Source organism: Quercus lobata, chromosome 11, assembly GCF_001633185.2.
Source record: "Quercus lobata isolate SW786 chromosome 11, ValleyOak3.0 Primary Assembly, whole genome shotgun sequence".
Classification (NCBI taxonomy): domain Eukaryota; kingdom Viridiplantae; phylum Streptophyta; class Magnoliopsida; order Fagales; family Fagaceae; genus Quercus; species Quercus lobata.
In genome coordinates this window covers 16,475,895-16,491,810 of record NC_044914.1, presented here as the reverse complement: position 1 = coordinate 16,491,810, position 15,916 = coordinate 16,475,895, and the positions used below count along the sequence as shown (strand labels likewise).

Here is a 15,916-nt window from a genome sequence, read left to right as displayed (position 1 = left end):
TAAATTGGGCAGAGGTAGAATGGGTGAATCAAAAAGCGAATTCGGTTGCTCATAACTTAGCACGTTATGCAAAAAACATTTCTGATGCTGAAATTTAATTGGAAGATTCTCCACCACCTACTTTGGAATCCTTGTATCATGACTTTTTATATTATGAATGAAGTATCATTCTATTTAAAATAAACTAGTCGCTAACCCGTGCGATGCACGGGAAAATTATTTTGTATAAAGATGAAACATTAAATTACTTAATGAAAAATAGAAATCAAACTTAAGTTTAAAATAAAATGAAGAATTAAATCTTAAGAATTAATCAATATTTCCAATAAATTGAAAAAAAAAAAAAACTTTAAAAAGTGTTTTTTGGTAAGCCTGGCAGTAGAACAGGTTGATAACGAAAACAACAATAAATGAAATTTTCCAATAGTTAGAAGCACCAACAACGAACAGGCAAAAAAATTTCAAAATTTCAATTTCATACTCTAATTGAAAAGAATTATAAGAATTGTCGTAGCAGCATAATTATTTTGACTCTAATCATCTCTCTGCAATAAATTTTTCGACAATACAATTAAGGACCAAAATGGGTTATGTATGAACTCCATATCCTGTTCCAAACCCAAAGACTCATCTAAACTACAATTCAATCAAATATAGAATACAAAACAAACACAAGTACCCTCTAATATAATTATTTACATAAAAAGAATTGGGTCGAAAAAAAAAATCAGCACAATCTATTAAACAATAAAATTTCAATATAATCTTTGGAAAATATCTCTCCCATTGTCATCTTCATTGTTGTACATGATATGACATGGCTTCAAACTGTTGGTAGGAGGAGTTAGATGTTCCAAAAGAAACTCATTTGTTAACTATGGTAAAACTCATTCGATTGTGAACTATAGTAATTCTCATTGCATGTAGCAAGTACTGTCAACAAACCACAAATTTACTCTATCTTAGCAAATAGAAAAAGAGGCTAAAGCAAGGAAAAAAGAAGAATGATTCATGTAAAGCTTTACGTAGGCATTTGAATTGATGTAAGTGCTATATAATGTCTCAGTTGTAACCTTAATAGAGGACAACTCATTCAGCCCAGGAAAAAAAATTTCAAAATAAAAAGAGAGCAAAGAACGAAGCATTGAAAATATTAGTTTGAATACCAAGCCACTGCATTATTTGGCAGAAAATAAGAAAAAAGACTATTCAATGCATTGAATTAAATACCTTAGAAACAAAGTTCTACCAAGCACCTATCTAAATTTGAATGCTTGAAAGTTGAAAGTAACGTTGACAAACTGCGCTTTGACCATAAGGCTTTCATTATAAAAAAACTTTGAAAAGAACAACAATCCATCCTTCCATTATTTCTATATCAATTGAAAATCTGGCAATTGAAATCAAATCTACTGATTAAGTACATTGGCTATTTAGCAGATCTGACATCTAAGAGTTTCTTCATCCTTTAATGACTTGGAAAAACATATTTTTTTCCGATCGTTGGGTACAAACAGAATATTTTTTGTATCATCATAACTTATGATTGATACATAACAAAAAGTAGTCAATAACCAGTATCAATTAAAACCAAGATGCACAAACCATAAAGTGGCTACAAACTAATGCAAGAGTAAGCAAGGCATTTTCTCAAACACATGGTGTGCACAAAATATTTCAATGCCTTAGTTATAAATGTTTGTTATTATAAAAATTAAAAATTAAAAACAGAAAACAATAGCATGATTGTGAAGAAAAGAATTACCAATAGCAAACCACCAAAAAGATACAATTGTTTAGTATTTTAATAACTCATGTCTATGTCCATTACTCATAGCTTTCTTTTCCCTGCAACCCATACCAACAATTTGCATTAAATAATCACAATAGAAAATCTTCTATCATTAGTAAAATTTTCTCATAATTTCTATCTTAAATAGCTCTACCTTTTCACTTTGCTATTGCTGGGATTTGCAGACAGCTTCTAAACTATATAGATTTGGTCTTTCGCTGTGCATAACTGAAAGCAGAAAATAATCCGTGGGTTACTGAAGGAGGAAATTGGAAAAGAAGCTGGGGTCTGCAACCAAACAAAGAATCAAATAAAACCCCTCAAAAATCAAGATGCTACTATTAAAGAAGATTCGGTCAAACTAAAATACAAAATAAATAGAGACTAAACATGAAACCAAAGCTTGAGATAACCTAGAAACTTTAATTAAATCCCCCCCAAAATAATAATAATAATAATAATAATAATAAAGGTCTCATGTTAATACAAATAGAGCATAAACTGAGAATTCTTACGGTGGAGGACATCAAATACCAAAACTACACAATTAAAAATTTGCTAAAAACCCCTTTTTAAGGGCGTTGAACCAAAGGCCAACCATTCAACCATAGCAACCCAAAAAACCAAAAGTAGATCAAACCGACAGAATTCCTCAATTTCACTCCCCCTTACGAATAACAGAACAGATAAGAGGGAAAACAAAACTTGAAAATTAAAGTGACATGATTAAGTTTAAAAGAACTAAATTTCACCTGCGATGAAAAAGGGATAAGTATAACAATGTAGAGTATGACAGAATTTTTAAAAGAAAAAATTCTTTAAATTTTAGTTCATACCCCTTTTAAATTTCAAAAGTGCTATTTCCCTAACTGCCCAACACTATCATTACATCCCACGGGGAATTCCATTAAGTTAAAGACATATTTTTGCAATCCTTCCAAGAAAATCAAAGTGCTACCTATCAGTAGAACAATTAACAACAATAAGAACCCAAGTTGCAACCAACATAAATTTTAGGAAACTTGCATCAAATGCCAATAAGTGTATTATTCTAACAAAAAGTCACATATCCAAGTCCAAAAATTTATTATAGCCATCAGTAGCAACCCAAAGATAAGAAAAGAGACACCTATTAAATTGGGCTATAAAAAAAACATTTGATGATTGCTACAAAAATCATGAGCTAAAGCTGAAAGTTCAATCCAAAAGTCCTAAACTTTAGGAAACTTGCATCAAATACCAATAAGTGTATTATTCTAACAAAAGGTCACATATCCAAGTTCAAAAATTTATTAGAGCCGTCAGTAGCAACCCAAAGATAAGAAAAGAGACACCTATTAAATTGGGCTATAAAAAAACCATTTGATGATTGCTACAAAAATCATGAGCTAAAGCTGAAAGTTCAATCCAAAAGTCCTCCATAAAACAGGAATAGAGTATGGAAAAAAAAAATAGATGAAGTCTGACTTATCTCTAATTCCAACAATACGGTAACAATGCCATACAAACATATTTTGCAGCAACTTTAAATGAGAATGAATTTCATTATTACAACATGGTAAGAAAAAAAAAGATTTCAATTTCATTGAGACATTCTGTCAAACACTTAGGGTGATGGGGAGGATTTTAACAAAACAAACATTAAATTTTTACCAAACCTTTAATTTTCATTGATTCTAATTTCTCTGGGTCATTTTGTCAAACACTTAGGGTTGGCTTATTTTCACAAAGGATACCGATTCTTACATCATTCTCTCAACCATTATACCAGCAAAAACATGAGAAAGAGAGAATTACAGAGAGAAAAAGCAAGAAAGCTGGTGAATTTGTCAAACAAAATTGGATTTTGAATAACATATGGAAGACTTTGTATGTTTTGAATAAAAGGAAGATCGATTTGTTCCAGAAGACAATTTGCGATGTCGTTGGGTTCTTTGGATTATGCCCGTTTAGAGAGGAAAAGGGGTATGAACTAAAATTCCTAACTTGACAACAAACCATAATTGAAGAGAATATTAGAAAAAGAAATTAATACCTTTGTTGTGATGAAATTAGAGTATTCCACTTCATCTCTGCAAAGAAACTGAATGATTTAAATCCAAAGAGATGAATTAAAATATATATATATATATATATATATAAACGAAAACATTTAATCAATCACATCAGAATCCTATTTTCTAAGCCCTAATTTCTGAATTTAAATCTAGAACCAAAGCCAACTGAAATTATAAATTTTGAAAACATATAACAAAAAATCAAAGAAAGAATGGGAACCCATCGGTGGAGGAATTTTTTTTATCAGAGAAAGAGTAGGAACCCATCAGCAGCGGTGTTTATGGGCGGAGGAGAATTACCTTTTGAGAGGAAGTAGGCCACAACCCAAAAATCAAAGAGAATGGTGAAGGACCCTCAAAATCAAATTGCTATCTCTGTCTCGGCGTTTCGCGGCTCTGTGTTTTTTTTTTTTGGATGCGGCGGTTCTGTTTTTTTTGTAGAGTAGAATCTGTCTGGGGTAGCAGAGCCATAGGTAGAAGAGGAGTGGGGGGAACGACAGAGAGAGATACGTTTGCGTTTGAGGGAGAGAAATAGGTTTTATCGGGTTTGTTTTTGGAGAAATAGTTATTGGGTCAGAGAAGGGTTTTACTTTTTTTTTTTTAATAATTTTTTTTTTAAATAATGCTAATGTGGAAAAATGTGGGAGCTCCAAAAGTTTCGGTTTTATATATATATATATAGATAAATAAAAAAAGCACTAAATTTAGGAGTTTTTAAATTAGTAATTTTACATATATAACCCTATAATTTCTCCTATTATTTAAGCTTTACAAACTATGAAATTTAAGAGTATTTTAGACATCAAAATTGAGGATCCTAAATAGGGAAAGCTCCTTAAATAGTAGTAAGATTACCCAACAAAAAGAATCTAAAAAAAAAAAAAAAAGGATTCTCTCACCAATAGAAAACTACATTTTATAGTTACATTTAAGGTGGATGAAAAAGGAAAAGAAAAAATTGAAAAGAAAGTAGTTTTTTTTTTTTTTTTTGGTATGAGTATTGGTTGGAAAGAAGAAAAGAGAGAATATTGGTGGGACCTAGATCCACCAAAATGTTCTCACCGAAAGAAAAAGTAGGGAGAAAGAGGTTGACCAAAAACAACCGAAGTGCATGCCTTTTTCTTTCTTTTCTTTTTTTTCTTTATTTTTTGGTTATATCCATCTCTTTCAGATTTTCTTTTTCTTTTTCTTTTTCTTTGGATTTTGTATTTTCCTATATTTTTCATTTGGTTTTTTTTTTTCTCTCTTTTTGCTCTCATTTGTTTTGGATTCTTTTATTTTACTTTTGTTTTTTTTAAATAGCTAAAATGTAAAACACACTCTCTAAATTTCTCCAAAATTCATTTCAGTCCTCTAACTTTACTTTCATTTATTTTCAATCCTTTAAGTTTCAGATTTATTCACTTTAAGTCTTTCCATCAACTTTTGTTAATTTTTTTTTAAAATAAATCTGGAAAAAAATTTTCAATTATTAATTGAATTTTTTTAATTTTAAAAATGGAAAATTAACTACAACATATAACAAAAGTTTATAGAAAGGCCTTTATTGAATAAACTTGAAAGTTAAAGGACTGAAATGAACAAAAGTAAAGTTAAATGAATGAAATGAATTTTGATGAAACATAGAGTTAGTTTTGCATTTTATCCCAAAAAAAAAATGAAGTGTCCATGCACAAATTTTTAATAGAAAATGTGTTACCTTTTGTTTTATTTAATAGAGATATAATTATAAATCTATACTAACTTTATTTTCCATCTTTTCATTTTTTTTTTCTCAATTAAACAAATGAGTTTTTTATCTATCCACTTTTTCATCCTCCCAACTAAACACATATGAGAGAAAACTTAAATCTTTTTTATACTCCCACTTTTTTATCTCATTTTTATTTTAAATCCTCCCACTTTTCTAATCCTCAATTCAAACGAACCCGAGCAATAGACAACTTTTTCTGACTGTTGTATTAGAGCATCAACATTGATAGTGCCAAAATTTTTAGCTTTTGATACCACAAAAAACTATTTTATCTATTTTACCATCTCACTTTACAAAACATCCAACATTAATGGTTTTATTTTGTCATTCAACACATAAAATAATATAAACAACACAATAAAATAATACTAGCCTCTGAGCACGCGCTCACGCGCGTGCTCAGAGGCTCTTCTATTTTTTGGGTAAGGGTTAATTTAGAGCATTTATTATAATAAGATTTTACTACATTTTCCAATCACAAAAAAAACCTAGGGGTGTGATGAGTGTCATGTGTGGAGAAATAATTATGAGTGAAACACCCCTAGATTTTTTTGTGATGAAAAATTATTGTGATTGGAAAATTATTTCTCCACACATGACACTCATCACACCCCTAGGTTTTTTTTGTGATTGGAAAATGTAGTAAAATCTTATTATAATAAATGCTCTAAATTAACCCTTACCCAAAAAATAGAAGAGCCTCTGAGCACGCGCGTGAGCGCGTGCTCAGAGGCTAGTATTCCATAAATATCATCCGATTTTTTTGTGTTGCTTCTAAAGTGATTGTTAATAGATCAATTTTTGAAACATTACTATAATTATAATTAGAATTTGTAGAAGATTGTTCATTAAAAATTATTACAAAAAATTACATCCACCCATATATATGACAGGGTATGAAAAAAAATTTTTATGATTGGGCGAATCTTTTATTGAGCCTTCCAATTGTTTCACAGCAACATTTGCAACAAACCTGTTGTGTAATTGTAAGACGCAAATGAAGCCACGTTAGAATAACACCATTGTCACATTAATTTAAATTGTCAAATACACTTATTCCACATAAACATATAATGTAATATACAATATGTGGTAAACAAAGTAGTTAGGCTGTTTTTTTTTAAATACCTTGTTCTCCAGATATACACTATCGTGAAGTGAGTTTTGTCCCATCCTAGCTTTTAAGCATGATATGATGTTGGATTTCGTTTCCTTCATAATGACAACACACATCTTTTATCAAATAAACACATTCATAATATTAAATAAGAAACTAAAAAGAAAAAAATTGAACTATTAATTTGGTATGCATTAAAATTAAGAAATATACCTAGGATGAATGCAACAAAATTTCTTTGTACACAATATTCTTTGTGTGAACTCCTTCCTCCCCAGGTATTGTTCCTTTTTGAACTAATAGTTTCGTGGTAGATTGAGATACCCCTCTTGACAGGGCCACATACAATTGACCATGGCTAAAAACATGATCAGGAAGATATATGCCAACGTTGGGAATTGTTTGACCTTGTGCTTTGTTAATTGTAAGTGCAAAACTCAAGCGTATTGGAAATTGACGCCTTATCATCACAAATGGGAGATGCACATTTTCTGTAGTTTTCAAAGGGATTCTTGGTAGAAACACACGTGTTCCAGCATATTGTCCAGTCAAAATTTCTGCATCAATTACATTATTAAAACACCCACGGCATAGTAATCTTGTACCGTTACATAACCCCACTTTTGGATCTATATTTCGCAATAGCATTATTGGAGCACCTTTTTTCAGCCTTAGGATATGTGGTGGTAAACCTCCTGGAGATATAGAATTTAAGAAATCTTGTTGATATAAATGTTGTGTATCATCTTCAACTTCATCAAACGAATACAACTTTTGTTCTTCTCCTGGAAATTGTGTGATTATCTTCTCATTAAGTTTATCCACATCCTCATTAATTGGTGTTAACAATGCCCTATCAACCATGTATCTTGCATTGTAGGCATGATTTTGCAAATCTGGAAAAACTTGTTCAATTAGTTGAGCAATTGAATGATCACCCTCCCATGGTATTGCCATGGAAGACGGAACTTTAATCAGATCGTCTGTTGCAAATGGTTCAATTCCATCACCAATGCGTCTTATGTACTCTGAAAACTGTTGATCGTTAATAGATCTCATGTTTTGAGTTAAATGTAAGATCTTGATATATCTCCATAATGGGGAGTTGACTATACATGCATCTAACAACTCTGCCTTTGTGCCTTTGGGAATAACAGGAAGTACTTGACGAAAATCTCCTCCCAGTATTAGCACCTTTCCACCAAAAGGTGAATTAATTTCCATAAGATCCTGCAATGTTCTATCTAATGCTTCAAGTGCACGTCGATTCACCATAGGAGCTTCATCCCAAATAAGCACTACCGCCCGTCTAATGAGTTCAGCCAAATCAGATTGTTTACTTATAGAGCAAGTTGATGACGCTTCAGGAATTAAAGGTATTTTAAATCTTGAATGTGCTGTTCTTCCACCAGGTAGTAATGTTGCTGCAATACCAGATGTTGCTGTGGCAATTGCGATATGACCATCACTTCTTAAAGATGCTAGTAATGCGCGATACAAAAACATTTTTCCAGTTCCTCCTGGACCATCCACAAAGAATGCCATTGTTTGTTTACGTTGAATGACTTCCATTATTGTGTTATAAGCAAATTTTTGATCGTTATTCAACTTGTCCACTAATGTCAATTCTTCATCATCCATAGGAATGGTAAGCTCATCTTGTATGATTCTAGGCATGGATGAACTTTCATCAGATGTTGCAGTTATTGTCGGCAAATCAAATTCTGTGATACGTCTACCATGTTGCAATAGTAATAGTTTTAAATCATTTAGAAGCCTATTTGTACGAACTACATCCGTTGTGATAGATGATGATGGATAATCGTCAACCATATGCAGGTAGAACTCATTCCACAAATCTCGTACTCCAGTTGGATCACAGAATACCAATATAGTTGCAAACAATCTTCTCAAAGCTAATGGCATTCTAATGTTTGCCGCCTCAAGCATACATTGTCATATGCTATTATCATTCTCTAATAAACCCCTCTGTTCAGCTGCTTGCTTAAAAGTTGGGTAGGTTATCCCATTCACAGTCAACAAATCTTGAAATCCTGTTGGTCCTTTCACATGGTTCAAAATGACACGCAAATAAAATCTTTCTCCCTCTGATGGTGAAACAGTATATATCCTGCCAATTACTTTTTTATGAGATATTCTCCGTCTCCAACTTTTACTATTCCTATTCCAACAATAATGCTCAGGGAATTCTCTATATAAGTATTGCCTTGCATCTGCATCAATGGTATTCATAGTAAAAAATTCAGTGAGCATTGTTTTTTTGTTTTGTTCCAAAATATTTTCAATAGGTTGTTGCCTTCGAAACCTCACTTGATGTTGGTTTTGTAAATGAATTTGTAACCGTTCCACCGAAGGGTACATTCGATACATTGAAAAAGTGAATATCTTCCAAAATGCTTCTGGAGCACATATCCATCTTGCATCGACATATTGTTGTACCTCATCATAATTTGGTTCTGGCCTCACTTCAACAAATACACGATCAGGACCCTTATACACATATTTGTATAAGTACTTCACACTTTTTATGCTAAAACATATCTCTAAATTAATGTGACAATTATATTTTAGAAGCAACCAAGGATTATACGGAACAACCCAACTATTGTCAACCATCACATTTCGTTGATTGTTCAAAGGCACTGGGGTATTTGTGTCACGTCTTCTGTAGACAGGATATGAGTCATTACCTTGGTAAGTCTCTCGAGAGAAAGGCTTTGGGTAGGATTTTTTACACTTCCCATTTTTCATGCAAGGTGATCTTTGATTTTGTGTTCCACAGGGACCATGTATCATATGTCTGAGTACTGCACTATGCAATTGAGGCTCATCATCCTTAGAAGGAATTTCAGCTCGTACAATGCGATCATAATCATCTGGGCTATGTAACTTATCATTGTCATTTAAAATTAGAAGCATGTGGACATGTGGTAAACCCCTTTTTTGAAATTCAAAGACATGCACATGAGCAACAACTCTTCCAAGAACCCTTTTGTTAATGATATCATCCTTAAACTCTTCAAATTTTGCTTTAAAAATCCTTGCCAATAAATCTGGTCGATCTTGCGAACTTTGTCCTGGTAAAAGCTCATTTCTTATTTCCTCCCACCCTGGATTGCACGTCATTGTGATGAATAAATCTGGTTTTCCAAACTTTTGAACCAAATTCATAGCATCTTGAAAGCGTTGAATCATATCGCGTGGACTTCCCACAAATGATGATGGTAGAATGGTCCTATGCCCCACATTTCCTATTATTAGATGTGCAGTTAACATCAGTACTATTAGGATGAAATTTGCATTCATTGGTAAATAAATTTGGCATAAAATTAAATGGCACAACATAAATGTACATTACCAGCATAATTTTCTCCTGCTTGGAAAGCATCTTGGAGGCCTTGGTATTGTTCTGCCCAAAGAGCTTCTTGATTTTTTCGTATCCATCTAAGCTTATGCGATTCTATCTTCACATGCATATCAACACCATATTGTTGCAAAAGACGCCCTCCATGTAAGAGCGTTGACATAGGTCCTGGGCGAATCTTTCACAATAGAAATTGAAGAGAAACAAAATATTATTTGCATATTGTAGTTAGATACATGTTAAGTAATTAGAGTAGAAGAGTTAAAAGTATAAACCTGAAACCTATATGCATAAAATTCACGACATGTGACCGCATTATTATTTGCACAGGTGGTATTAATATCCCATCCATACATTCCAAATGGAAATAGCAATGGATATTGTAGTGGATCATAATATCCTGCTACATCTGGAATAGTAATAGGCTGTCCAGATATCGTTTCTACCAATATATTCCTTCCATATAACTGTCCGGCTTCATCACCTCCTACAACAACAGTTGCAACTTGAGAAGCTGTGGGAAGGCAATATTGAGGTTGATTTGGATGTTGTTCTTTGATTATGAGTTTACATTGATGTAAATCTTCCCTCTGAGCTAGTTGACGAAACTCCTTAACAAATGGATTTTCTCAGTCTAAAATAGTTCTTACACATTGGACAATATGTGCACGAAGGTCTCGTGATTCACTCAGTCTATGCTCAATTTCATTGTCCGTGTCATAGATGTATAATTGTAAATAACGCGGCCTATCATTTGTTGGCAAAAGACTACCAATTTTGTGATATATGGAACCTTGGGCTCGAAAGGTATAAATTCCGCGACTTGTTGATGCCATACTGTCATCTACATGAACACCCATTGAGGTGAATGCAAAATTGTGATTGTAAGACCGTATAAATTGCCTAAAATGTCGACCTTGTTCAGATTGTTCACAAAATAAATCCATCAATGGTTCTGAGATTGGTAAGCTGGGAAAAGATATTTTTCCTTTCATACAGCACATTGTGGAAGACTCACTGCAAAAAAGTCGTGCGTTACAAAATGGACATATCTTTGGCGCTGGTAGGCTGAATCTTATCTCTTCCCTACATTCATAAAAGTCCCTTGCACAATTGTATCTACCTTGCATGTTTGCTTGAACATGCACATTAATCTGACATGTGTAGGCACCTAAGAAAATTGTATAAATAAAATGTTTAAATACATGTCATGACATGTAAACTTTATTAATAGACTGTAATGAGCTTACCATAATTAATGTCGAGATTCAAGTCACTTGGTCCAGCCTCAATGTCATTTGGCATTATATTTGGATCTTCTGGAATGAAGCATATATTTAAATTCGTCAATAAGTTAATAATATTGTTGATCTTGACATTAAAAATATTGTAACATTATATGTAAAATTATGGTTAAAAATGGTTGGGTATCGAAGAAAATTGTATAAAATATTTAAATACATGAGATGATGTTAGACTGTAATGAATATACCATCATTAATGTCAGGATTCATATTACTTGGTCCAGCCTCAAAGTCATTTGGCATTATATTTGGATAATCTGGAATGAAAGTAAATATAACATGAGCAGTGAGTTAGTAATATTGTTGATCTTGATATTAAAAATATTGTAATGATATATGCAAGATAAAGATTGGGAATGGTTGGATACATTAACATTACCATGAGAGTGGCGTATGACATTAGTAGGGTTTGAAATAGTTCGAGCCTCTCGTCGTATGGTAGTTAATCTATTTGTCCGAGGCATTTGAAAATGTGTTCGCTCAGTTGGTTCATCTGTAACAATATTATTATTATATGTATATATATATAAAGGTTAGAATGACTCTAACTCTAATAGAGTGGGACCAATGAGATTACAAAAAGGCATTCCTGAAATAAAAATTTAAAAAAAATAAAATAGATTTAATCTGATTAGCTGTATTCTCACCACTACTAAGTTGGGCTTCATTTTGCGCAATTGATATATTGCGAGCCAAACGACGAATATGTGTAAGCCGATTTATGCCTACCACTTGCACAGGGTCTTCATTTAAATTTATTTGATTTGTCTCTAAATCAGTTTGACCGTGCTCAATGCCTGTTGTTCCATGTTCTCTATTATTTATAGGATGCGCTTGTGTATTTTCGGAACTCATATCTAGTTAATACAAATTAGATTAAAAATAAAATCAATGCTTCCCATTAGTGAATTAATAGACAACCAAAGTGACATATTTTGTAGTACTTTATAAAAATCCGATGGTACATAACAAAAATATTATATGGATTCGCAACAAAAAAATAAAAATAAAAAAGATAACAAAAAGGGAAAAAAAGAAAAGGTTAATCTGATTAGCTGTATTCTCACCACTACTGAGTTGGGCTTCATTTTGCGCAATTGATATATTGCGAGCCAAACGACGAATATGTGTAAGCCGATTTACGCCTACCACTTGCACAGGGCCTTCATTTAAATTTATTCGATTTGTCTCTAAATCAGTTTGACTGTGTTCAATGTCTGTTGTTCCACGATCTCTATTACCTATAGGATGTGCTTGTGTATTTCCGGAACTCATATCTAGTTAATACAAATTTGATTAAAAATTAAAATCAATGCTTCCCATCAGTGAATTAAGAGACAACAAAAGTGACATATTATACGGACTGATTACAACTTGGAAAAAAAAAAAAAAAAGTAGTAGATGGACTTTAAACATTCTATGAATAAATAGCAAAAACTAAGTTTTTTTTTTTTTTTACATAGGAAAGACATCCATTAACTATTTAAAATTTAAAATACTCAACTTCTACACAAATACAAACTTCCACCACCACCACACACACGTTCTCCCATTTGAATTGGGCAATTCAATGCTTCCCATCAGTGAATTAAGAGACAACAAAAGTGACATATTATACGGACTGATTACAACTTGGAAAAAAAAAAAAAAAAAAAAAGGTAATAGATGGACTTTAAACATTCTATGAATAAATAGCAAAAACTAAGTTTTTTTTTTTTTTTTTTTTTTTTTTTTTTTACATAGGAAAGACATCCATTAACTATTTAAAATTTAAAATACTCAACTTCTACACAAATACAAACTTCCACCACCACCACACACACGTTCTCCCATTTGAATTGGGCAATTCAAGCCGTACTCTTAGTCTTAACTTCTAATCCTTATAATTTCTTTTATTTTTTTAAAGTTTTTTAATAAAATAAAACTTTTAAAATTGTTTAGAAATTTGTCTTACTCGGTTACTCCTTAACTAAAATTTAAAATTTTAGATAAGTAACAACTTAAAAATCTTAAGTTTTAGCTTATCTAAAATATCATTCTCAAAAAAAAAAAAAAAAAAAACTTATCTAAAATTTAAGAGTTTTAACTATTCATAAACACGTCTGTTGAGTTTAGCCAAAAAAAAAAAATCCTTACACCTACACATTGAAGGCTTAATAAAAATTAGTTAGGATAATCAATTATCACTTTTTAAAAAGTCACCCGGAATACATGGTTCTAACTCGGTTACTCCTTTTAAAATTTTAGATAAGTAAAAACTTAAAAATCTTAGATTTTAACTTATCTAAAATTTATTTCTAAAAAAAAAAAAAAAAATCTTATTTAAAATTGAAGACTTTTAACTGTTCATAAACACATCTGCTGGTATTAGCAAAAAAAAAAAAAAAATTCCTTACACCTACACGACTAAAAAAAAAAAAAAAAACCCTATATCACACAAAATTTTAGTTGTCTTATAATTTGCTAAACCTGAATACTACAATTCTTTCTACTCAGACATGTAAAGGCACCAATGTTAATTTAGAAATAATTTTGTAATCTTATGTTGGATGTAACGGTTAGTGAATCTATCTAAATCGGTGGAGAATTGCAATAAGTATTTAACGAACGAATTACCTAAATCTTGTAGAGAGGCGTGAAAGTTCAATTTGAGAGCAGAGCGAATTACAAAATTAAGCAAAGAAAAATAGTTTAATTGATTAATTAAACAAAAGAAAAATCTTACCATTTGAAAAATCTTCTTCTTCAACTTGTCGCCTCCAGTTCCTTAATTCGTTCTTGTTGAAGGACAGAATTTTGAAAAGTTCCACGGCACTAATAAAAAATAACGTGATCCATGTGTTTCTCTTCTATATTCAATTAAACCATACGCAGGTTCCTTTTATATAAAGATGTAGCCACCTGATAGAAACTGTATTTCAATTAGGAATAGGAATGGTAATGATTGAGAAGAGTTTTTGTTGATGTGCAACAAAAAATTCTATTTGAAACCGGAATAATAGGAGTAGACGTGGGTTCAACTGATTTATTTCAACTGACACTTTTTTTTTTTTTTTTTTTTACGTGGGATAGTTACAAACGTACTGACACAATTTTTATCACTTTTTTTTTTTTTTTTTTTTTTTTACATGGGATAGTTACAAACGTACTGACACAATTTTATCACTTTTTTTTTTTTTTTTTTTTTTTACGTGGGATAATTTTTGATTATTTTATTGGAGGGGTAGTTATTTTCTTATAAACGTGAGTAGTGGGAAGTTCTTTTTTTTAGGAGAAAAGTTGGGAAGATTTATTGTACACGTTTCTTTATTTTTTTGACATCACTGGGGAGTTTTTTCTTTTTTTTTGACAACACGTTGGGAGTTTTTTATGCTATTTAATAGAAGTAGGAGTTTATTAATGTACTATTTTAACCTTATTTTTTAGTTTTAGATAGGGGTATTTTTGACAGTTTAAAAAGCAATAACTAACTTTCATTTGCCAATTTACTATTTTAATTCCATTTTTAAGTTGTTGATTAATTAATTTAGGGGTATTTTTGACCGTCAAAAAAGCAATAACTAACTTTCTGAATCCTCTTAATATATACAGATATCTACTACAATAAACAACAACCACAACCACATAAAATATAGGGTAAATTCTACTTACACAACCACAACCACATAAAAATATAGGGTAAATTCTACTTACCTCCCTTGAGGTTTGGGCTATTGCCATTAAAGTCCACAACATTTAAAAAGTGACCATTTTGGTCCTTATTCCCATATGGTTTGTAACACCGTTACATACACTCTGTCCTCTCTCTCACCCCTCTCCTGGGTCTTCTCTTTTCCCTTTCTTTGATTTGGAGAAGAAGAAGAAAATTGAAGAACAAAAATTAGTAAAACAAATAGAAGAAAAATATGCTTGACCACCGACCTAGCAAAACCCATAAAGACAACGATCATCGACCACTAGCAAAACCCACAAACCCTGCAACCATCGACCACTAGCAAAACCCACAAAACCATCAACCACCAACAAAACAACAGCATCAACAAAACCCACAAACCCAAAACCACCGACCACTGACCACAAACAAAACCCACAAACCCAAAACCAATGACCATAGACCACTAGCATCAACAAATTCACAAACATGTCAATCCCACAACGACATCTTCATCACATCTCTTCTCTGTGGCTTTGTGACCGTCCTCCACCGACCACCCCACAACAAACCCAGAACAAGAAACACAAACCAAAACCCACAAAAATCCAACACACCCACCAAAAAAAAAAAACCAAATTCTCTATCACCAATCCAAACCAAAACCGATCCACTACAAAACCCACCACCATAGCGCCACTGCAAAGAGGAAGAGAGAAGAGAAATCGCAAACCCACCACCATGGCGCCACCACAAAGACAAAGAGAGAAGAGAAATTGAGAACCCACCACCATGGCGCCACTGTAAAGACGAAGAGAGAAAAATAGAAATGAGAGAGACTAGAGAGCCAGAGGTT

The 15,916-nt window shown here is 32.1% G+C and overlaps 2 protein-coding genes across 3 annotated transcripts; both read right to left on the bottom strand.

Annotated features, from left to right (window-relative positions):
• Positions 1 to 7,052: 7,052 nt before the first annotated feature.
• LOC115966469 (ATP-dependent DNA helicase PIF1-like) lies at positions 7,053 to 8,645 on the bottom strand (the record flags this gene model as incomplete). The annotated part of the gene is made up of 1 exon (XM_031085702.1): positions 7,053 to 8,645. A coding segment is annotated over exon 1 (1,593 nt), but the record flags the coding sequence as incomplete, so codon positions are not given.
• Positions 8,502 to 14,226, bottom strand: LOC115969625. Of its 2 annotated transcripts, none has more exons than XM_031089313.1 (5): positions 14,134 to 14,226; positions 11,355 to 11,423; positions 10,380 to 11,275; positions 10,099 to 10,282; positions 8,502 to 9,991 (listed from the first exon to the last, which is right to left on the bottom strand). In XM_031089313.1, exons 3-5 carry the CDS (start codon positions 10,458 to 10,460, stop codon positions 8,676 to 8,678), a joined length of 1,581 nt encoding a protein of 526 aa, XP_030945173.1. In that variant the 5' UTR covers positions 10,461 to 11,275; positions 11,355 to 11,423; positions 14,134 to 14,226; the 3' UTR covers positions 8,502 to 8,675. The 2 variants fall into 2 exon arrangements, with proteins under 2 accessions (XP_030945173.1, XP_030945174.1); XM_031089314.1 differs by having other exon boundaries at positions 11,355 to 11,420; positions 14,134 to 14,151.
• Between the last annotated feature and the right edge of the window lie 1,690 nt (positions 14,227 to 15,916).